The 24,752-nt window shown below is 49.7% G+C and overlaps 1 protein-coding gene across 1 annotated transcript in view; it reads right to left on the bottom strand.

The window, feature by feature from the left end:
• Window positions 1-18,538: 18,538 nt before the first annotated feature.
• NSG2 (neuronal vesicle trafficking associated 2) overlaps window positions 18,539-24,752 on the bottom strand; it is a 54,716-nt gene continuing 48,502 nt past the window's right edge. The window contains exons 4-5 of the mRNA XM_012765517.2: window positions 20,901-21,011; window positions 18,539-18,836 (exon numbers count right to left, since the gene is read on the bottom strand). Coding sequence (XP_012620971.2) covers window positions 18,645-18,836; window positions 20,901-21,011 — 303 coding nt within the window. The 3' untranslated portion in view covers window positions 18,539-18,644. The remainder of the gene's footprint in view (window positions 18,837-20,900; window positions 21,012-24,752) is intronic.

Below are 24,752 nucleotides of genomic sequence, written 5' to 3'. Positions count from 1 at the left end.
AACAGAAGTTGGGATGGAGCAGAGAGACCTGGAGTCGGGCAGAGGGAGAGGTCAGAGACCTGCCATTGAACCGGCTTGTTCTATAACTGAGCTCAGAGACCTGCCATTGAACCGGCTTGTTCTATAACTGCGCCTGAGCCTCAGGGAGGTGGACGGAGGTGACAAGCCCGTGGCAGATCTGGAACCTAGGCCTCCTGGTGGTGAGTTCAGTGTCCTTCTTTGGCTCCTACTTAATTTTCACTTTCTTCCATTTTTAGCATCTGGCAAGATGCTTGTGGAGTTCAGTACAACATCTAAAGGTGAATCTTACTCATCTGTGAGTCTAGGTATATGGTCAAATCGATACCCCCAGCCCTCAGTCCTTGCAGATGCCAACCACTACACGAATTGAGAGTTTGTGAAATGAAATTCTTATCACTGTCATGAGTATTTATTTTCTTTAATAAACTCTGGCATTGTGTTACAAGAGCCCTAAAGTATTGATATTCCTCATGATTTAGAGTCAATGGGGAATAAAATGCTTGCACAAATTCTAGTTTAACATAGAGATTTTTAAAAATGAAGTCCAGTATTTCTGTTCAAACTTCAAATGAAAACCTTCTATTCAATCTGGGTCTGCCCAAATTCTGACCTCCACTGAGATATAGATATTATTTGTTTTCTTCTTATGTCCAGAAATTCATTTCATTAAGCCATCCTAATCATTTTTTGAAGGCTAATTTAGCATGGCAGCATGTATAATGTTAGGCAGGGAATCTGCTCAAATGTGTTGTCCAAATGTTGATTTGCAATAAAACATTCACACATTTTGTCATGGACACACCAATAGTTTTATCCTATATTGATAATCAAATGGGAACTCATCATTTTCATCCTGAATCTGGTTCTCCTCCCGGGTTCCATGTGCTGATAATGCCAGCACAGTCCACTTAGGTGTCCAGAAACACAAGAAATCTTCCAGAAGCTTCCTTCTCCCTCAACCCCCACACTCAATCCCACACTCGCCCCATCATTTCTGCTTCCTCCTGCATGTTCCTTAAATCTGCTGCCATCACTCCATCTGCACTGCTACTGACAGTTTGAGTCTTGTCTTCTTTCACCCAGATGATTCTAATAGCCTCTAACTGGGCTCTGTGTCCCAGCCCTCTCTGTCCCTGATGGATACGCCACGTAGGCTAGTGATTAGAAATCCTCAGAGTGTCTGTCTAGATGCCCTTTTCCTTTATTTTAAATTTATCTCCTTCCTCCCTGATTCTTTATTAGCATTTCCTCCCTTGGTATCCAGTCTACTGTGTGTCATATATGGACTAATGCATTGATTCTAATCCAGTCAATAAGGTTGCTTTGTCTGGAATGCATTTTAATTTAAATGAATTGTATCATGCAATTAATTTCATTTGGTTTCCCACTTCTCTCCCATGGAGATCTTTCCACACAGCTCTGTGCACATCTGATTTGTGACTCCTGGCTCCCACATAATATCCCACACAGCGTGCAGCCACCACATTTTGTTTGTTGTTTTTCCTAAAGATGGGCACCCAGGCTGTCTTGAATGTTCCCCTCCCTTCTACACAAAGCCTATCAAAGACTCCCCTAGCAGTATTCCTTTGCAGACCTTGGAAAGAATTTATCAGGGCTGTATAACCAGCAATGTGCTAACTGGGACATATGGCACGTGCGTGCTTAATTTTGCTAAGTGCTGCCGATCACTTTCCGGGAGAACTCCGCCAATTTATGTTCCCGCTTCAGAGCAGGAGCGCTCTGGTCTCCCCACAGCACTCGGAAGTATTCACTTACTAATGTTTGTCAAGCTAATAGATGCAAATGGGTTATCTCATCACTGTACTCATTTTCATTTCTGTCATTACCAGTGAGCACGAGCCTCTCTTCATGTATTGCTCAGCCATTTGGATTTCCCCTTCTGGGAAAGAACTGTGCGTCTTCTTTGCCCAATTTCCTATTGAATTCTTTTGTTTTTGAATTAATTTGGAGAAGTTTTGTATATATCACAGGTATCAATAATCTGTTGATATGAAATACTGTAAATATCTTTACTCAGCCTGCCATGTGTCTATTAACTTTTCTGATTGGATTCTTCACTGAGGGACAATCTTCCACTTTAATGTCAAGTTCACCCATTATTTTTTTTTCTTTGCTCTCTGGCTTGTCAAGATAGCTTTTTCTCTCTCAACTTACTCCTGATGACTGTAGCACAGACAGCCATGTGCCTCCAATGTCATCTTGCTCCACGGACACAACTGATTGGTCCATAAATGGACACCTGACTCCACTGGGGCAATGATCCCATTTCTAAGGAGTGTGAAGCTGGGACTGGAAGCCAGTCAATCAATCACTCCCCCAGTGGCTATAAAATTTGGGAGCTACTCATGGTCATTGTCTACTGCGATAAAGCTGTTCTGCAGGAAGACACCAAAATATAACAGGTGTGTGAAGAGAAACAAACAGCTATAGGACAGGATTGGAGGGCTTCATGAGTTCCATTTCCGTTCTCTGGTTCCTAAGGCCCTACTCTCTGGGACAGCCCAAGCATCATCTTGGCCTGTATTTACCAACTACCTCACTAAGAGGTAATGTTTGGGCATTCAAATACTACCTTTATCCTAGCCATATCCTTGCACCACATCTACTACCATTTACTTAATACTTTTCTTTGAAGTGACTAGATATGTTTGCTTAAAACTCTTTATTTAAAGAGGAAACTTCATATCAAGACTGTAAATAGAAAATTAGCACCATCTGCTATATCTAGAAGTAGTGATGAAAGTATACATACTTAAAACAATGTAAATACTAGCTAAGTACCATCTCACACTGAAGGAGGGAGACACATAGAAATGAACGAAGACAAAATAGACTTAAATTGATACTTTCTCTTTAATGTATCAAGATTTATAAAGATTTAGGAAGAGAACAAATTGTACCTTCTCTTGGTGCAATTCAATGTCATTAAATGCTTTTTCCCCAACCTCCTAAAAGCACTTCCTTGTCTCAGGGGTACCTTTAAAAGCTAGTGTTTGAATAAGTTCCTCCTTTTGAAATAGGGTAATGGCAGGCCCTGCTAGATAAAGAGTCATAAAACCCAAACCAAGGTCTCTGATAAAACAAGAGGTGGCAGAGAAGCCGGCCAAAACCAGCTAGAACCAAGATGGCCCTGAAAAATGACCTCAGATTACCCTCACTGCTCATTATATGCTAGTTGTAATGTATTATCACACTAAAAGAAACTCCCACCCTTACCATGATAGTTTACAAATGCTATGACAACTCCCAGAAGTTACTCTATATGGTTTAGAAAGGGGAGGGACCCCCAGTTCCAGGAACTCTTCATACTTTCATAAAAACTCTTTCTTTCCCAGAAATCTTATGAATAATCCTCACTTCACTTAACATAAAATTAAATAGAGGTATAAAATAAGGCCCCAGAAACTCACAAAAATGTTCTGTTGCTCTTGAATTCTTTCCTGTGGGAAGCCATGAAACCACTTGCCCTACATGCTGGACCTCTATTTTGGTGTCCCCTTTCCCGACAGCCTTTATATTTTCCTTCTCCTTAACTACTAAAATGTTTCTGGTCATGGCAACCAAAAACACCACAATAAAGTGAGGTATCTTCAGTTAAGTGGACCAAATTTTCTAATTTATAAAGAATCAGGCTGATGGGGAAATGGCTGACACTCCCTCCTAAACTCCATTGGCCAGAATCTGGTCACATGAACCCTTCCTAGATGCAAAGGAGTCTGGGGAATGTAGTCCAAAGCTCAGATGCTGCTTCCTACAATAACTTCACTCCATAGAAGGGATGTAGGAATCCCTTTTGGACCATGTCTGCCACACAGCGTCACGAGCAGCCAACATGGGGTTGGACATGTTATAGGAGCTCGGCTGAGGAAGAGAAGAAAGGAAGAAAGAGAGACAGAGGAAGATAAAGTGCCCTGTTTTTTTTCTTTAAGTAAGAAAAAATTCTATTCACCTGAGTCTCTTACTCTTTCAAATGAACATGAAGTACTTTTCCCATAGACATATTGATAGTATAACTCAGTGAAAATGTAATGGTTTGTTTTTATTAAATAGTCTCATTTTCACTCCCAGAATCTCCATGGGAGTATATCACATATAGATAATTCCTGAAAGGTCATCTGGAAAATAGATTTATATAAATTAAATCCTGTCTTCCCCTAGCCTTAATTATGCTATCAAAGTCAAGTTTCCCTGGGAACATATTTGGAAGCCATATTGTATTTAAGAATTCAACTAAACATATATTATAAACTGAAGTGTATGGGGGGTTGGGTGTGTATGTGTGTGAGATGGTTCTCAAAACAAGTCACAGAGTAAAATGCCCTAGGACTAAGAATTACTTGGATGTTGTGTTAATTTCTTAAGACTGTTGTAACAAAGTACCACAAACTGGATGGCTTAAACAACAGAAATGTGTTACCTAACAGTTCTGGAGGCTAGAAGTTCATGATAAAGACATTAATGGGACTGGTTTCCTCTGTTGGCTATAAGAAAGAATCTGGCACCTAAGTGGACACATAGGAACTACATTAACTGGGTATTGGTGCATGGGAGTGGGGGGGGCGGGGATATACATACATAATGAGTTAGATGTGTACCGTCTGGGGGATGGTCACGCTTGAAGCTCAGACTTGTAGGAGGAGAGGGGGCAAGGGCATTATTTGAAACCTTAAAATTTGTACCCCCAGAATATGAAGAAAGAGAGAGAGAAAGAAAGAAAGAAAGAAAGAAAGAAAGAAAGAAAGAAAGAAAGAAAGAAAGAAAGAAAGAAAGAAAGAAAGAAAGAAGAAAGGAAAGAAAGAAAGAAAGAAAGAAAGAAAGAAAGAAAGAAAGAAAGAAAGAAAGAAAGAAAGAAAGAAAGAAAGAAAGAAAGAAAGAAAGAAAGAAAATCTGTCCCATGCCTGTATTCTAGCTTCTGTGGGTTTGCTGTCAATTTTCCAAATTCCTTGGCTTGTAGATGCATCACCCCATGACTGCCCTCATGTTTACATGGCATTCTTCCCATGTGCCTGTGTCTGAGTCCAAATTTCCCGTCTTTATAAAGACACCAGTCATATTGGATTAGGGCCCACCCCAATGACCTTATCTTAACTTCCTCATCTGTGAAGACCCTATCTACGTATACGGTCACATTCACAGTACTGCGGGTTAGGACTTCAACATAAGCATTTGTGCAGGACACAATTCAACCCAAAACAGCCATTGCCTCAATATAAAAATGTTCAAAGGAGAAACAGTGGGGGCCATGTAAGAGAACAAAATGCACTGTGCCAAAGTCAACCAGCCTCTGTCAAATGTATCCCTAGAGAACAGGACACAGTTTTTGGTTTCTCCAGCCTTATTTCCCAGGACTTCAAATAGCTACCAACCTCCAACAGGGTGGACTTTGAGCTTGGTGAGGTGATGAAAGTGTGGGTGTTGGAGGTGGGCTGCCCAGGTTCTAGCTAGACGTAAGTCTAAGTGAGGATGTGAATTTGCACATGTTATTCTAGCCCCGCTGGACCTCTGTTTCCTCATCTCTAACCTAAGATGATGTATACCTTATATGATTATTATGACAACTCAACAAGCAACTTGCCTGAGAAGTAGGTCTCGGCAGGCATAGTGCTAAACTCACGGTGCTCTAGAGTGGTGTGCAAGACAGGCCTGCCCTAGAAAAGCCGTACAGTGACCAGCACCCACCACCTACATGTAAGTAACATTTGGCTGCATTTCCGTTATCTCATACCTCTCTAACAATCCATCCACGCTATCCATCCATTACTCCATCCTAATTTTTAGGCATTTCAAAGTAAGTTGCAGGCATTGGCACTTCCTCCTAGACATTTCAGCATGCAATCATTGACCAGCATGCAATATTTGTTTACAATTCTTTTATATTTTGAGGTAAAATTTAATACAGTGAAATGCACAAACCTTCAAAGTACCTGTTTGATGGGCTTTGACAAGTGATACCCCCGGGAAATGCACACAGCTCTCAAAGTGCAGAATGTTTCCAGCACCTGAAAACCTTCCCTGTGCCTCCTTCCCAGTTCGTGTCCCCCCCCCCCTGGGAGGCAACCGTCGTTCTGACTTCTGTCATTAGAGACACGTTTGACTGACGTGAAGTTTTATGTAAATGAATCAGACAGTACGTACTCTTTGGGGTGGGGCTTCTTCCCCTCGGCGTAATGTTTGCGAGAATCATCCGTGTCCTGATGCGCGGCGGAGGCTCGTTCCCTCTGTCGTGAGTAGGATCCCCTTGTATGGCTAGGGACAGTCCCTTTACCCGTTCCCCACTGCCCCGTTCCAGGGCTGTTCCGCCGTTTCAGCGAGCACGGAAAACGCTTCTGTGGCCACTCTTAGACACTCTTCATGGCGACATGTGCTTTCATGTTCCTTGTAATTGCTTGGTCATAGGGGAAGTATATGTTTAGTTTTATTTTTAAAAATTTTCAGAGCTTTTCCCAAAGTAGCTGTATCATTCTACCCTTCTACCAACAATTTTTTTAAGATTTTGTAAAAGGCAGTTCACTCTGGCGGTCTCTGAGGAAGACGGACTGGAGAAAGGAGCGCACTCGGGCGGGTGACTGGCGGGTGACTGGCTGGGAACTCTTGCCAGGCTCCGGAGAGGGGCGACGGGAGCCTGACAAGACCTCCCAGGTCGCGAGGACCTCGCTCGCCCTCCACAGGGTGACAGCACAGCGTGGTTGTGGTCCTGTTTACCTGCTCTGAGGACTCCCAAACCACTGCGAAGACACCAGACGGGGCTCGGGAAGAGAAGACCATTCCTAATTTAGACAGTCATTTCTGGAGACAAAAAAGACCTATAAATGTAGAATATTTTAATATCCACACTAGCATATTCTTTTATTAACTCTAAAAAGGCTTGACCTATTTAGCGCTGCGGGGAGTGGCGTGGGCTGGGAGGGAGGGAGCTGTCCGGCACTGTCTCTCTCCGTGCTCCCGCAGCTGCTGCCGGGAGCACCGGCCTCGTGGCCGGCCCCCTGCCCGGGCTTCGGGCGCTGTGTCGGAACCCGCACCGCAGGCCGGCTCTCTAGCCCCTCGGCGAACCTGCGAACCGGTTAGCAAGCTTTCAACATTCTCTTGTTCTTCTTACATTTGGGAGAGAATCTTCCAGTGGGCCCCGCCGACCCCTGCTACACAAAGACTCGGACGTTTCGGGGAATCCATTTCCGGATCTCCAGTGGCGAAGCCCAGCCCGTCTGCCCCATTGCGGGCCGGCCTGCGCCCTGCCACCTGCTGCTTCCCCAGCGCCTCCTCCGCTCACTCGGCAAAAGCCAGAATTGCCTCAGAGGGCAAAGCTCCCCGGGCTCAAATAAAGGGAAAGATTCAAGGATGGCCCCAGAGAGGGGGTCGCTAGAGCAAGGTCAACACGTTCGGTGAGTCGATACAAAAGCAAACTCCTGGCAGGGCTCCTGTCTGTATCCACCTTCTCTCTACCTATCTGCCTATCCACCCACCCATCCGTGCATCCGTCTGTCTCTGTCTGTCTATCTAACTTAGAATTTGGGAATGAGATACTTGTGTCCGGGTCAAGTGTGTCTGCACCCAGCAATGGGGTCCGACGTGTCCTGGCAGACGGTCTGTGGCTGAGGGTTCAATAGATGGCCTTGCCGGCGAGGCTGCGTGGCCGACATTTCTCCAAAATTGAAAGAGCTAAATGTGTAGCTTCCAGGTTTCAAAGAAAATATATTTAAAACACATATTTAAGTGCAATAAATAGTAAGTTACATATTGCGATCAAAAATTTTGAAAAATTCAATTTGTGATTTAAACAATTTACACATCACACTGGAAGTGTCAAGGGAAAACATAATTTTTAAAATTATTGTTGTTTGGGGGGAAAATGTTTTGAAGACCTGTGCCTGAGGTTATCCTCCTTCATCCGACTGGCTTCTCAAGGCCTTTCTTCCGAATAAATACGGTTTCTCCTCAGGAGGAGACGGGGAATGGGATTCTCCCCACCTCACTGAAGGGGGAGGCGGGTAATAAGCTGACCCTTGCTCTCAGGAAAGGAAACCTATTTGCAAAGGGTTCCATCCGCCACAACAAAGCTGCGTGACAGGCCAGGTGAAAGACAGGTGTGTGGCGAGCAGCAGAATCCCGCGGTGCCCTTTTCCTCTGTGCTCATCCCCAGGCCGCGTTGGAAAGAAGCTTCTTCCTGCAGCTGCGGAGGGGCCGCCGGCCAGAGCCCCATCGAGAAGCGCTGCTCGCTGGTTGCTTTTCCACAGCGAGGTCTGAGGCCTCTTTGCCAGCTTGCTTGGAGGGCAGCGCTCTCTGCAGTGGGGAGGCGTCTACACCAGCGGCTGCCCCCTCCACTTGTTTAGGAAGTGTGGCAGGGAGGATGGAAGTGGGTTTGGGTTGGCTTGAGCCCAGCTCAACCAGCTTTCATCTGAATTGCTGAGGAAAGGGTCAGAGAACAGCTAATTAAATGCACCACTTTTCACGCTGGAGAAAATACAATAATGATTTTAAAAGATGTTCCTCTGTTTTCGTGCCAGATGCAATTAAATGCCAACTACCTTTGCTGATTTCAAGCCCAAATTGCTGCTGCGATTTTATCTAACTCTCATGACGACAAAAGAGGATTTTGAGAGCTAACAGCAAGTATATGAGAAAGAGAGTTTCTTTCCTAGCTTCCCTGGTCCAAGCGAAGTTCTCCTTCTTTGCTTTCCTCCTGGCTGGCTTGTGGTTGGGCTGCTGGGACTGTCAGCACGATGGTGTTGTTGTCTGTGGCTTGTCCTCCCACTCCTGTTTCACTGCGAAACCCCGGCAACAGAGGCGGTGGGACACTTCCTTCACGTGATCCTCTCTGAGCTTTGTGCAACCCTCTGGCCTGCCCCACAAGCTTCCATCTGGGAGTCGCACAGGGCCAGGCCCTCCCCTTTCAGCCTCCACCAGTTGACCCGGGCAGCACTGGCACTGCCCGGATGCCTGTGGGACACGTAAGAATGAAAGAGCACCGCTTTGGAGCTGTAAGTGCTCGGATCTGCCACCATTGCCTTGAAGGTGGGGCTCTGCATTTTAGCTATCACTGGCTTCCCGGCTCCTAGCAGAGACCCTGCATGTGGCTAGAGGTCAGAGAACACTACATTGGGCAGATTCACTCAACTTTGTATTTATTTATTACAATGACTACACAGTATGCAGTTTAGAGAAAGGGCACAGCATTTGGAGTCCGTATTAGTTAGCTGGGGCTGCTATAACGATGCCACAGTGGTGGCTTAAGATGTATGTACGTACAAACTCAAGCTGTCAGCAGGGCTGGTCCCTTCCAAGGGATGCAAGGCAGAATCTGTTCCATGCTCTCGCCCGGGTCCTGGGGGGCTCCTGGCACTCCCTGGCACGCCTGGGCCTGCAGGTGCGTCACCCAACCCTCTGTCTTCACAGGGCATTCACTCTGGGTCCTCGTCTGCATCCAATGTCGCCTTGTCATAAGGACACCAGTCAGATTGGATCAGAGCCCACCACAATGGCCTCATTTTAACTTCATTATCTCTGTGAAGACTCTATCTCTAAATAAAGCTACATTCTGAAGTACTGGGGGTCAGGACTTGGGTTTAGCTTCCGGGGGAGGGCACAATTCAACCCACAGCTGAGTTTGATGGGCCTGAGTCAGTCGTGACTCCATGAGCTCCCACAGCGTGAGCACACACTCTAGTGTCCTTGAAAGGGTACATGGGCCAGGGTTTGCCTTTGTGCAATTGAACGTAAAGGAATATTTCTCCCCTTCTTCCAGAGCATCTTGGAGTTCCCAAAACATTTAGACACTTTCTCAAATGATGTTCACAGCCACCCTGCGAGCAGGGATTAAGGTCCTCACTTCGCAGATGAGGAGAGCAAGGCTCAGATTGGTGGCATGGCCTGTCGAAGACCCCACAGCCTGAGAGCAGTGGAGCTGGATTCAGACCCCGGTCTGTCCGACCTTACGCTCGGGAGTTGGATCAGTTTGCTGATAGCATCTTCATTTTCTCTTTCAAGAGCTCACTGGTCTCAATTGTGTTGTTTTTTCTTTTTTAATGAGTAGGAGAATTTGCATCAAAGGGAATAAATTACCAACATAGAGAGGCACATCCTCCTCATCAAATGTGTTTATTTAAAGCTGCAGGGGGAGAGGCAGCCCAGCAGAGACGCCAGTGGCTGCTGTCAGTCCTGCAGGAGAACGGGGCAGGGGAGGGCCACAGGGAGCCTGGAGGAGGGTGGAGCAGCACCAAGGGAACCCACAGCAGGGGTGCAGGCACCTGCCAGGCACCGGGCAGCAGAACAGGGTCACCCCCCAGCAAGCAAGCTCTCTGAGCCTCCATTTCTCCAGTCTGGATGAAGTAGTTGATGAAGTCATCACCCAATTTAAGAAACAAAGAAAATGAAGCATATTGGGAGAAATACGACAAAGGTTTCAGGGCACATGTTGAGTATAAAGTGCCCGAAAGGATATTCAATTAGCAATAACCAGCAGGAAGAGGTGTCTATGGCAGTGACTCTCAGGAGAGAAGTCTGGGCTGGAGACAGACATTTTGGAGTTGTTGGCAAAGAGACGATTCTTTTATCCATCGATTCAGACACCCATCCAGAAGCCCACAGACAAGTAATCTGATAATAAAATTGATTGTGATAATTCTATGACAGAGGGACACAGGATTTGGGGAAGCCACAGTGGAGGATCCTGCCTAGTTTGGAGAGATCAGGGAAGACTTCATGAAAAGTGACCCCTGGCCTGAGTCCTGAAGTAGCGACCGGAATGTGCCCGGTGGATGAGAAAGCCTGGAGGCGGTGGAGCTTTCTGGAGAGGGCTCCTCTCAGGGAGAGGGGAGTCAGCATCACAAGCCTCGCCCTCATGACAACCAACCTTAAACCAGGTATGAGGTCCACTCGGAAAATGCACTTCATGTGTGTACTGGTCAAGGTGATTCTTTCTACTATCACAAATGAAACCAAAAGTTTCACTGATAACACTGTGAAGGCTGTTTTTCACCCAAGTGACAGCCCAGTGTGGGCAGGTGGCTCTCCTCCACATGGAGATTCAGGGATCCAGGCTCCTTCCATCTCATGGCCCCATCATCCCCTAAGGCCTGGGAGTCCTCGGCTTCCAGACATTGCAGGGTCAGGAGGGTTGGTGAGGAAGAGAGAATAGAAACACTCCTACCACTTGCATAAGCACCAACCTAGAATTGACATCATCACTTCCACTCAAGTTTGATTACTTGTATGTAAACAAGGTTAGAACAAGAGGTGCTGGGAAATCCCCCACCAGTCAAGGTCCTCCTGGTGACAACTCTATGCTTTGAACAGGGGTCATGAAGCTTTCTAGAGAGCCACCAATCTCTGTCACCATCAGCATCAAATTGAGTAAGAAAAGGGAGCACAGAGAACTGTGTAGGGAAGTTATTTGGCTGCAACAGGGCTCAGCAGGAAAGAGCGATGTGACTGATTTGCAGAGTCTGCTACGGGTGCAGATAGGAACAGTTAGGGCGTGTGAGCCATTTACCTATAACTCAAGCATGACAGCTATGACTCAGATTTGTCTTTCAATATAGCCTCCGTGGATTCATGCATGGGTCCCCCATAGAGCAGGGTGGAGGTGGGGTGCTGTGGATAAAACAAAAACAGCAAAGACAACTGTTTTGGGAAAAGCTCTGCAAAACACAGGAGGCACAAGCAGTTCTGCAGTGGGCCCCAGATAGTAGAATGAGATCAAAGGAGAAAGAATGCCTTCTTCACTTACCCCACCAGGGCCGGAGCCACTGGAAACTGCAAGTTGTCCAGGGCATCTGTGGAGCTGTCCATCAGAGTCGAGAACATCCGGGCATCCGTGGAGCTTGGCAGAGCAGCAAAGCCCAGCAGGTACACGTCTGCTCTTGAGCACATGTGCGACCCTACCGGGAGCTCTCAAAAACACTCAGATTGGGCTGGCCAGGGAGGTCTTTACAAGGGAGTCAGAATCTACATGAGCAGATGGGGGTAGGTATCTATGACATTTAAGGTATTACTGTTGATAAGACCCCATCTCTATTCTTAGTGGTAAGTCCTTGGGAAACTCAGCTTAAATATAACGCAATGTGTGGTTGCTCCCTCCAAAAATGTTAGCCTTCAGAAAATAAGTGGCTTTATTTATAAGTCCTTACAATCAAATGCAAAGGAAGATGGTATGTTCTCCAACACAACATTAATGACTCAGAAAGTGTCTATAGCAGGGTCAGAAATTCTAAATGCCACAAATAACATGTAGCTGACATGACTTTACATGTATGCTAGCTATGAATGAATAAGAAAATATATTGTAGATAATACAGTCATATTTCCCAGTGTCAGAGAAACAAGTTAAAATGTTATAAGCAAGCGAAGACAGAATGCTAGAATAAACCTATGGTTTTGCATTAGAGTAAGAGGGACCAAAATAAACTCACGTTTGTTTGATTTAGAGAGAAATAGATAGATGATAGATAGATAGATAGATAGATAGATAGATAGATAGATAGATAGATAGATAGATGGATGACAACTGTATACATGGGTTAGTGCATATCTGTAATTTCCTAGCTTTATATACCAAGAGAGACGAGAAGCTATTACACCCCTATAGCATTGAGCACATCTAACATCCAAATCTTGGTTTCTAAATATCATTCTCTCATAAAAGGAACCAGGGCTGCCTGGAGACACAGTTGATTCAAGGATCAGGAAAGCATAAATACATGATGAGCCCACCGTACCTGTGATGCCAGAAAGTAAAGAAGTGTTTAAAAAAATGACATGTGTCAAAAAGACACAAGAGCTGATCTGAAAGAGTTCTCAATGACAAAAACTGAAATAATTGAGCAAGAAAATATAGCATTGAATTCTAATCTAAAGAAAAAATAAATATTCATGAGTCTATACTAATATAGATGAATGATTGGATAAATAAATAAATGTGGAGAAGGGACAACTCTTCCACAGAGGAGAATTCTAGTTAATAAATGTAAAAGAAATGGGGGAAGTGGGAACTTGCTATCAGAACGCTATAGTAGTGATTGCTCAGGCAAGACCCACTGAATAACGCTCAAATTCATGTGTGAGAGGAGAAACGGGGTATCTGCATGATCCTCAAGGTAACTTGCCTCAAATTTTAACTAAATGCAAAGGGAAAAAATAGTAACATTGTAATGGGGAAACCTGGCAAACCCCACCTAAATCAAGGGATCAAAGGTAACTTCACCAGGGGTAGGACTTACCTAAGCCACATACCCCTTGCTAGGATGCTCTAAGAAGGGCACACTGCTTCGCTGCAGCTCTTCCCCACAACCCGTATCTTCAGTGCAATCCTGGAAACACATCAGACAAAATTGAGGGCCAGTCCACAAAATGCCTGATCAGCACTTCGAAAGTGTCAAGGTCATGAAAGACAAGGTAAGACTAAGGAATTGTCGCAGATCCCAAGAGACTAAGGAGATAATGAAATGCAACGTGGGTGCTTGGACGAGATCCTGCAACAGAAAAAGGATTTTAGGGGAAAAACTGGTGAGATCTGAATAAAGTCTGTAGTTTTGTTATTTTTTAATGCACATAAAGACTTTGGTCAAAATTGTTTTGGAAAATGTGGCAGAGACCCCAAAGCAATACTGTAAGTTAATTTTATCTTTAAAAATCATGTATTTGTGTAACTAAATTTAGTAATTTAAAACTGTTAGCAGACATGGGAACACAGGGTAGCCGGCGGCGGCTTTGTGTTGGGACATACATGGCACAAGATGTCAGGGAGACCTGGGGGAAGGGGTGGGGCCTGGGACAGACAGGAGGGAGCAGGTTTCTATGTTATGGTCATTTCAAGGCCATTACCTTATTTTCACCCTCAGCGACCCTATTAGGAGCAGAGAGGGATTTATCAATAATTCCAATTCACAGATGAGGAGACTGAGTGCGAGCTTATCCACAGTAGCTGCAGGTGTCGAGCGACTGCCACAGGTGAATCTTTAAACACTGCTTCATCGAACTCTCACGAAATGAGGTAGGGACAATTATTAACCCAATTTTAAAGATGAGGAAGCTGCAGTGGAAAGACGGGAAGGAAAGTGGCGCAGGCCCGGCCCGGCGCAGGGCCCCGGGCTGGCTGACCCCGGGCTGGCCGACCCCGGGCTGGCCGACCCCGGGCTGGCCGACCCCGGGCTGGCCGACCCCGGGCTGGCTGGCCCCGGGCTGGCTGACCCCGGGCTGGCCGCTCTCCTCCCAGGCTCTTCCACGCACTCCCCACGCCCCCAGACCGCACAGCGCTCGCCAGGGGGCAAACTGGAAAACAACCCACGTCACCCGAGTCCACAGCCCCTGTCACTGTTCCCCTGGAAGGAGACGGGGGGCCGAGACAGAAACAGACAAAGACAGACTCAGAGAGAGGCGACAGAGAGCAGGGAGGCGGGGGTGGCCGGGCGGGTGTCTCTGAGGGCAACTCTGACTAATTGAACTCTACGTCTGTGTTCCCAGGAAGAGATCATTTCTGACAAAAGGACAGTCAGATAAACACCCTGCTGTGCTAGACCGAGTCTGCTCCATGGGAAATGGCATTGACGTTGCCATGGAAACCAGTCCTTTTCCCTCAACTGCTCAGGACTGCTGTTTTTAAAAGAGATGGTATTTTGTGCTTCTTGGGAAAATTACTGAATCTGCTGCTTCTTCCACACAACTCCCCCATCAGATTAGAGCGCACCGTGGGAGCAGAAGGGACATAAATCAACCAACAGCAGCTCCGACGGTAGTCTTTCCGTCTTCCAGAAAAAATGTATGTCTCCCTAAATATCTCCGGACCGGACCGTCACTAGGATCACCCGGCGCCATCTCTGCCTCTCCCCAGCACGTGACTGCTGTCCAGCCGCTGCCTCGCTGCCTGCCCCCCCCGACCGCGGCCCCCGGCGGGCAGACGCAGCTGCCCGTGACCTCCAGCGTGGGCACAGGTGGCACTCCTGGAGAGTCTGGGAGGAGAAGCCCCGGGCTCTCCTCCTGCCCAGCCTGCGATGCTGCCGCACTGCCTGGAAGGGCAGCTCTGCGGTGTGTTTCTTCCACCCTCCTCCATCCTTCCTGCCATCGTGCAACCCGTCCTCCCAGGCCAGGCTCCAAGGCCAGTTCTTCCAAGAGGCCGGGCTGACACCTGCACGACATGCCCTCCCCTCGCAGAGCTCTGCCCTGCCCTGTGGCTTCTCCGCACAGCTTCCCCCGTCTTCCCTGGGAGACTCTCATGACAGGTTCCCAACATTGGTGACTAGGGTTTAAAATGGGGAAAAAAAAAAAAAAGCCACACAGAGCTTGTTCTACAAACCAAGGTGCTGATTTTATGATCACTGCATGTCCCGAGGCTGGGCTCTGCAACACCGTCCTCCGAGATTCAGAGGACCTTCCCCCGCCCCAAACCTCTTCGGCTGAACTCTTCTACCTGATGTCCCACCCCCTGGATGTATTTGTGGGAGGAGGTAGGTTTCCTCCTTGATTATGATGAGAAAAGTCTGACTCTGCCAGGAATAGCACATGGCCCTAGGGTCACTCCTAAAATAGAAATATCTGCCACCCGTCTCTATACTTCCCGCTCTCCCTGTTTCCAGCCGTACACCCATAGCCTGTTCATTCCAGAGAAGAGATAGCTTTGGTTTATTTTTTGAAGCAATGGAGTGGCAAATCCATTTATGACAAAATGTTTGAACATGTGTTCATTGAGTCTTCAGTTGACTTTGTGTAATTGAAAAAATATTGGGCGTTTCCGTGATGGCCATATGGATCAACCAGCCTTCGTGAGTGGGCTGCCGGCTCAGAGCCCTGTGCCCTCCGGCTCACTGTCCCCGAAGGCCAGCCTGGAAGTGCAAGGCTGTGGCCGTGGGTAGGGTTGTCCGGTGCCCTCTGGGGCCCCTCGTCTCCCCTGCCCACCACACACTTGGCCGCTACCCCCAGCACAGCCACATGCTTGGGGCCTCTGCTTCCAGCCCCCCCATCAATCCTGGTCTCTTCCTCACGTGGCCTGCCAACAGGTGTGAGGACACGGTGTGTGGACACAGACTCCAAGCTACAGAGCAAGACGCAGAGATGGGGGCACTGCTGAACAGCAGGCGCTGAGACACTGCTCCCAAAGGGGTGGGTTGGATCACAGCTCTGCCACTTTCTGGGCACACGACCTTGGGCAAGCTGCCCCCGTGCTCTCGCCTCCATTTCTGCATCTTTAGATGGGGATGTGACGGCGATGGGGACAGCAGTGGCGCCAAAGGTGGGGGCGCCCACCTCACAGAATTGGTGGGAGGCTGTATGCACTGAGGCACATAAAACACTTAGAACTCGGCATGGAGCAAGGGGCATTGACGCGTTTGCTGCTCTTAACATTGACCATCAATACTGATTAAGCTGGTTCACGTTTATGATAACTGCGATTTGACCTTCTGGGGCATGAACTTTAACCTTGATAGTGTTGCTGTCTATGGGGCCACGGGAGTCCCACACACCTGGTCTGGGTCCCCGCTCCTCTGCTATGGCCCCAAGGCAGTCTCTCGGTCCTCTGGGCCTCAGTCTCTCCATCTGTCTGATGGGTCAACAACCCCTCCCTGCCAAGGTCCTAACAAGCCTTTAAGGAGCTGATTGCAAAGACCCCACTCGTGGCTTGTCACCCTCCTCGGTGGCGGCTGGCTAAACCCCAGCTCCCCTGTGTCAAGGCGTCACCAGACCCTTCTCTCGCAGCTGCCTATTTCCGCCTGTGACGACATCTCCAGACCTGAGGGCCTGGCTCGGAGTCCTGCGTGGCTGTGGGTCCCACATCTGCGCCACCTGGCCCTCAGACGGTGCCCAGCAGGTGCCGCAGGAGGGCGGGCGCTGGGCGGCGAGGCGACCCAGGAGGCTCTCTTGGCCCTTGCCCGGCCCGGTGTCCTCACAGGCCCCAGCTGAGAACGAGGTCCCTCCCTGCCCGGCTCCACTCCGGCCCGCGACGCCCTGCCCTGAGGCCCTGCCCCGAGTCCTTCCCCTCAGGCTGCCGAGCAGAAGACTTTAAACGTTGTGAAGGAAAGTCGAGACTCTCGGACACATCTATCTTTATTTGTTTCCTGTCAGAAAATTGCAAGAATTACACCAAAAAATACTTCGGCCTCTGCTACCTACTGACAAAAATACACCACAAAATTATAAAGCGCTCAGCGGTTTTGCTAGGGACGATTTGTTATTCCGCTTCGGATGACAAATGCATTTACAGGTGACTCAGGTGATGGGAGGGCGGAGGCGGGGAGGAGACTGGACGGGAGCATCTGGCAGGGGAGTGGAGCTACGCTAGTCTCGTCACCAGCTGTTGTGTGCGACTGCAGCCACAGCGCAAGCCACAAAGCGCCCTGACACGGCCTGCGGACACTGGCGGGGCCGGCACCGCACCTCAGATGGCCAGCCCCCCGCCGCCCGGCCCCTGGGGCCTGGGGCCGACACCCCGCAACACTGGCATTTGTGGGGGAGGCGGGGGCTGCAGCCGTCCAGGGCAGCGGGAGGCCTGGTCAAGTCTGGACGCTGCCTCCTCGTCAGGAGCTTCTAGAACCAGGTGGGGAGTTTGGACGAAAGTCCCTGTCAACACAACGGAGTGGGCAAAAGACAGTCACATTTCTGAGCTTCCTTCAGAAATGATCTGGCATTGTTGCAGCCCCAACCTTAAATCTCTTCCTGGCTGTCACTGGAGGTTCCTGGTTACAACCCTATTGTTGTTGCTGTTGTGATTAGCACTTTGGGAAACAACAAACAAACAAACATCTAAAAACTGGGAGACTGTGCTTATGGCTTGGTCAAGTGCCGCATGCCTGTCCTGCGCCCTCCTTCTCCTCAAAGCCTCTCTCCTTCCTTCTTCCCTCTCTGCCCCTGAACGTGGGCAAGATCCAGGCGGGTCTAGAAAAACCAAAAAAAAAATACAAAGAAAATCTGCCCACTCCTCAGTGTCTGCTGGCGCGAAACCCCTCCCCGCAGGGCGAGCTTGCAGAGCCCGCGCGTGGGTCTGCCCGGCGCGCTCGCGGCCCGGAAGTCCGTCCAGCCGGCAAAAGGCGCCAGAGGCCCTGCGTCTGACTGCGCACTCTGGGCTTAGTAACGCCAAGTCAGTCCTTCTCTCCGGCTTGGCCGCCCCTAACCTCCCAAGTTCCTGTCCTGAACACCAGACAGAGGCGGCCCAGACACCCCGCCTGCCACTCACACATCTGCACCCCCGACCCCGCTGGAGCCGCAGTGCCGTCTCCTCTAAGAAGCCCACGGCGTCCGTGCTCTTTCCCTTCAACATCTCCCCATGGAGCCAGTTTGATGCTTTTTGTTCTTTTTCTTTGTTTCTTTCCTTTTGTGTTTACATTTTCCTAACAAAGAATAAGCAGTGGCTTTGAAAATATCTTACATGGGAACAATCAACACGAAACATGCCTTTGTACATGAGCCTGACTTGGGGACGAATCAACAATATCAAGGGACAAAAAGAAATATTGATTCAGACAACTCCAGTGCACGATATTTTCGATGAGTTCCTCCCCCATCCCACCCTGCCCCGCCCCCACCCCCAAATCCCTTAGTACAGTGTTGTCTTGTAACTGGAGTTTGGCGTAGCCCACGGGGTCCCCCCTCCAGGCCACCCCCATCCTGGCTGGGGGAGGCCTCTAATGGCCCTGGGTCTTGGGCGGCTTGGGCTCGTGAATGACAGCGGCTGCGGACAGCCACGGCCCGATGGCCCGGGCGGTGCTCTGCTTGGCCACGCTGTAGTGGCTGATGACCGTGTAGAAGCGGCTTCTGGAGTTGGGGTCCTGGGATGAGTAGTACGCATCCAGGGAGGCCGGGATACAGCGCTTGTGCTGCGGAAGAAAGAGACTGAGTCAGGGGTCGTTCAGGGAGCTGCTTCCAGCCCACTCAGAGACACGGCCGCCCCGTCCGGGAGCCACCGCTGCATCAGGCTCTCAGCCAGAGAGCAGGTGACAGCTTCCGACCCCAGCCTGGCACGCAGAGGGCCTGCCCAGGACCATCACCACCGTCACCAAAGCGGCCTCTCAAATGAAGCGGGAAGACCTGAACCTGACCTTGCTATTGCTTCGAGGCCAGCCCCCTCCGCTGCGCACTGTGCGGCTAAGGTGGACACCGCCGGTACCCCAGCCCGGCCCCTCTACCGCCTGATTCATCCGTCCTCTGGTCGCCTCTCTGGGCCGTCGCTCACAGCCACTGACTGTATTTTAATTCCTTGATTTTTTTATTCATATCTCTTTTCTCTTATATCAAAAATCTTAGCTCCTAACAACATTAATGGAAATGTCTATTTGCATTATCCTACACGATGTATAGAACAGTCACAAAATAACACCAGTGTCATTACTAAGAGTTAGACCACTGAGTGGACTTGGGGATTTCTCTGCAGCTCTGTGTGTCCTTAGAATGTATCCACCAAGGGGGCAAAGTCAATATACTTCACTCTATGGTCATTGGAAATATTTGTTTTCTTTGCAGGTTTATGGCCTCGACATGATATAGAATTAAGTTCTTTGTTTGCCATGTTTCTTATTTATTTATTTTATAAATATGTCACACATTTACATATTTCAAGGACAAATATATAGCAAGATCTATCCAGAGAAGCCTCACTTCCATCCCTGTCCCTCCACTCTCTCCCTCCCTTCCTTCTGAGAAACGATTTTTATTAATTTTTAAAATTGATCTTTCCAGAGTTTCTTTCTGGAAAAAAAAGCAAATATCTTTATCTCCCCTTTTCTCACACAAAGATAGAGCCTTTTTTCCTTCATTTGTCCTATTATCTCAGAGGATAGTCTATGTCCATGGATAGAGGCTTCCTCACTTCTTTCTGCAGTTGTATGGATATATCATGGTCTGTTCCACTGTCCTCTAATCTTTCCAATCTTTGGGGAACTCGGCTGCTAACCACTAAGGCTGTGTAGTCCTAGGTAGTCACAAGTGGAACCAAAGATATATGTTTTCAAGTTGGAATTTTTCCCATTTGATCCCCCCACACACTGAAACATAATAGCTGTGATGTCTTGGAGAACCCTTTTAACTAAACACGCTTAACATCAACTTCCTCATATGCAAAATGGGGGTGATAATACCTATTTTGCAGAAAGGTTGTACAACCCAACTGGGACAATGTTTATGAAAATGGCTAGCAAGGGCCTGACATAGGATAGGCACTTAGTAAACGGTAACTATAAATATTAATATTGTCACCTGTTCTAGCTCTAAAACAGACTCTGTCTTTATTGCAACTGACATTTGTTGAGAGTCCATTATCTAGCAGGTCCTTTGTTAAGTAATTTTACTTAACTTGTCGCCTTAAAAGTCCTGTGGGCCGGCATTATCAGCCCCCATGCTGCAGGCAAGGAAACTGAGGCTCAGAGGGCGAGGAGACTTCCTAAAGTCATGAGCTGGTGCAGTTCATTAAGGAAGGAGTGCCATCAGAGGGAGAGCGGGGGAAGGCGCCCAGCTGGAAACTTGGGGACAGAACCTCAGACAGCCTCAAAAGCACCAGCTCGCTGTCGTCACACTTCTGCAGGGCCGCTGTGGGGTGAAGCAACCAGCCCCCAAGCCAGGAAAACACGTGCCCAGCAGAGGTGTCTGAAGATGGAGCAGTCAACGTGAAGTGGTAGTGGGTCCCCCGCCCCACTATGTGTAGCCCAAAGCTGGACCGCCTCCCAGCCCTAGAGGGCACCATCTTGGGGAGGAACTCTACTGCCTGCTGGAGACTGAGGCCCTCGTGAAAACCTGAGAACTCCTTGCCAGACACAGATTGCATTTTACGCAGTGGTAGGGAGGCCGCCATACCCAGATTTGGACACCAAGGAAGAGAAGATATCCATGAACCCTCTAACTGAACCTGGCAGTGAGCTGCGCCTGCCCACCTGCCACGAGCCCCTTACCTTGTAGACAAACCCCTCTGGGCAGCTGTGGTCGTAGGTGAAGGCTTTGTAAACCACCAGGAACACGATGCACGCGAGGAAAGCGAGGGCCAGGCTGACGAGGATGGTGACCTGCGGGAAGACAAAACCGAGAGTCACCCAGCCACAGCTTGCCTCCTCCAGCCACGAGTGCAAGCCTCGAACTGGCAGGCGGAGGGGCACGTTAGAGGGGTAGGGGGCCCAGGGCCCAAGCAACCCCCTGCATCCTGGCTTTGTCTCTAACTTGCAGCCTTAAGCAAACTACCTGTACTTTCTAGGACTCAGTTTCCCCATTCTTCGGGGTAATCTCTTTTTTGACCCAACATGTGACTTTCCCCTCATTTCACTTGTCCTGCCGCCCGTAGGGAGTGGGGTTGGCCATTAGGCCGTCACTGCCGGTGCTTCCTGCCTTCCCTCACCACCCGCAGCACCACCACGGAATTCCACCCACGTGTCGGCTGCCCCTTTGCCCTGCGCGGACATCTGATACGGGCCTGAAACGCACCCCCACACAGAACCCCTGCTCTCCTCCCCCCCCAAATCTGCTCCACCTCCATTCTTCCTCAGCTCGGAAAACATGGGCTCCGCCCGGCAGTCCCTCAGCCCAAACCTCCCGAAGTCACCCTACCCTCTCCTTTTCTCACGCTCTTCACCCAATGCCAGCAGGAGCCATCGCTCCTGCCTCGAAACACGTCCACAGTCTGACCTGTTCTTTCCACCTTAGTCACGTCCAGCCTGGCCCAGGCCCCCGACACCTGTCGCCTGAGCACCTAGCAGCCTTCTGGCCAGAGCCGTTCTCGCCCTCTGGCGTGTGCAGTGCGTGGCAGCCGGAGAGATCCTCGCGAGGCCTGAGCAAGCCACGGCCCTCGTCTGCCCAAAACAGGCACAGTCTCCAACTCATTTGGGGTACACTCCCAGCTCTCATCCATGAGCAGCAAGCACCTTTAACACAATGACGCAACGCCAAACAAACTGGGCCCACCATCGGATCTGTCAGGAAGGAGTGATTGGCTAATTCTAGAGGCGCCTCCAGGCCTGCACTGGCCCATCTCACTGCCTGTGAGCAAACACCCTGGGTAGCCGGTGATACTGGGGCATTTAGTGCCATCAGTAGACTTTTTGTGCGTGTCATTTTTAAAAGCCAGTGGCCCTTCGGGTCAGTTGGCCTAGGAATATGGCAGAATTCCTCTCCTGGAAAGAAGGTTCCTTTTGATTCAGAAGAAAAACAAAATCAAGGTTGGGGGTTCCCGTCCCCCCCCTTCCCACCCAGGGCGTGTGTATAAGGACAGGAGGAGATGGGAGTCCACGTGGCTCCAAACGAACGGAGCTGCCTCTTGGCAGCTTTCGTGCTGGACGGGGGGAATTTGAAAAGGCAAAGAGAAAGGTGGATGTGAGGGAAGTCTGTCTGTGAGGAATTCTTCACGCATGTGCGTGTTGAAGTCTTAGGACGGCGATGTGCAAAATTCAGTTTTAAACTATTGTCGACACAGTGTCCACCCCTCCATTACCCCAGGCCTGCAGTAGGAGCCTTCTGCCCAGGACCGGGGTGATAATGGTGTGGGGTGCAGGAAGCACCAGGCAAGATGTGGGGCTGAGACGGAGAAGTCAGTGGGGGCTGGAGCTGGAGTGAGAGATACCGGGAGACGTACTCACCCATCCCCAGGAACCCCCAACGACAGCATTGAGTAGTACAGGAAAGGGGGCTGCCCAAGACCACCACCTTTCCATGCTGAGGACCTGGCAACACCCAGTCGGTAGATGTTCGGTAGACAGCTGTACGGAGATTGCAAACGCCCAGATTTCCCAAGAGCCAAACGGTAGAAACTGCTCAAATGCCCACCAACCGATGAATGGATAAACAAACGGCGATCTAGTGAGACAGCAGAATATTATCCATCCATAAATGGGGATGAAGTACATGCCACAAGCCCGGACAGACCTCCAAAACATTATGCTAAAGGAAAGAAGCCAGACCCCCAAGGTCATGCATTCTGTGATTCTATTTACACGAAATATCCAGAACAGGCAAAGCCACAGAGACAGATGCAGACCGGTGGTTGCCAGGGCCTGGGGGCAGGGGTGCAGATTAACTGCTCGGGGGTATGGGGTCTCCTTTGGGGATGATGGGAATGTTTTGGAACTAAAAAGAGATGATGGCTGCACCACATTGTCAAAGTGCTAAATGCCACTGAATTGTTCACGTTAAAGTGGTTGATTTTCTGTTATGTGAGTTTTACCTCAATTTTTAAAAATAAATGCCAAAGCCCAGGCAGCAGCCTGGCACCATAGTTCTATCCCAGGGACAGGGAGCTATTTTCCTAAGTGGTGACTACTTCTGTCAAAAGGACCTTAAAGTCCTGCTAGCATCTCCTCGCCTCACAGAGAACACTGCCTGGGCCCGGCCACGAGAGCTGGGACACTATTAGGTGGGGACACTGGAGACAGAGGCATAGCAGGTCCATGGACAGCAACGCACAGGAGGGAGCGAGAGCTGCAGCCCCACCTGCCACTGCCGTCAGCCTGACACAGCGTCTGGGGGGCCCCCAGCAAGCCTCGCACGCCAAGGACCATGTGCCACCCCATCCTGATAAGCAAAGCCCCAGGCTCTTGGCAGGCCCGGGAGCAGGACAAGGTCTCCAATACAGGCATGAGCGTACCCAGACAGGACGCCTCCCCTGGTCGGCAGCAGGTTAGTGAGAGGCCCAGCGTGCCCGTCCATGAGACAAGTTCCCCTTGCGGGGTGGGCTTTTCCACTCCTGACATTCCCTGCGTTAACAACCCCCACCTAGGAGAAGGAAGGTCCGAGTCCCCAAAGCATCACAGAGATTCAAGCGCAAGCAGAGCAGGCCTTCGGCAAGTGTTTCTGGAAACAAAGGGAAGGAGGGGGAGGGGAGGCCAGTCCCCACAGTGCAGTGGCTTCAACTCCGCTTCACATCAGAAGTGGCTGCGGAGCTTTTAAATGCTGGTGGCTGGGTTTCCACCCTCCCCCCACCCCCAGGATTCTAATTTCATGGGTCCCGGACGTGGCTGTCTGCATGATTGCAACGTGCAACCAGTGCCACTGCGCGTGAGTGGTTCTCACGCCAGCCGCACGCTGTTAGAGCCACCTGGGTGTGTTAGACAGCCCTGATGCCCTGGCCCCAGCCCAGACCTGGTACCTCAGAATCTCTGGGGCGAGTCCAGGCCTTGGGGTGTTTTGAAGCCCCAAGGTAGTCCCTGTGTGCAATCACTGGACGGGGTGTCCTCTGTGGCTGTGGACTAAGGGTCCCTTCCCGCGGGGACCTGCCTGGGCCAAGCTCACTCCTGCCAGGCTGCTCCCGTGGGCTGGAACCCCAGAATTCTGCCGGATGGTGGGTGCTTTAGCTGATGATGAGTTTGCCTCTCTGTCCTGAACTTCGGTGGGTTCTGCAACTCAACGCCAATCATTCCCTAAGAGTCTAGGAAGTCAGACAGTACGTGCTGGAGGCTTAGACACCGGCCCCCGAGATCCCACAGTCCGCAGGGGGAGGGGAGACGGACCGAGGACACAGGCACTTGCAACACAGAGGTGGCACCTTGACAGGGACCCTTAGCACAGGGGGCACTGGACGTGACCAGCCGGGGCAGGGGGTCAGGCACGAGACCCAGAAGTGACCTCATGGAAGAACACGAGGGTGGGGAAGAAGAAGGCTCTAAGCAGAGGGAATGGCATCTGCCATGGAACAGAAGCTGGAGAAAGCACGCTGTTCCGGAAGCATCCCAGCTCGGTATGGCAGCCCAGAGGGTGCAGGTGAGGGAGCAGCCTGAGGGAAGAAAACAGATTAACTTGGACTGTACCTGGAGGGTGCCAGGGAG

This window comes from Microcebus murinus, chromosome 21 (genome assembly GCF_040939455.1).
Source record: "Microcebus murinus isolate Inina chromosome 21, M.murinus_Inina_mat1.0, whole genome shotgun sequence".
NCBI lineage: Eukaryota > Metazoa > Chordata > Mammalia > Primates > Cheirogaleidae > Microcebus > Microcebus murinus.
This window is presented reverse-complemented; position numbering and strand designations above follow the sequence as displayed.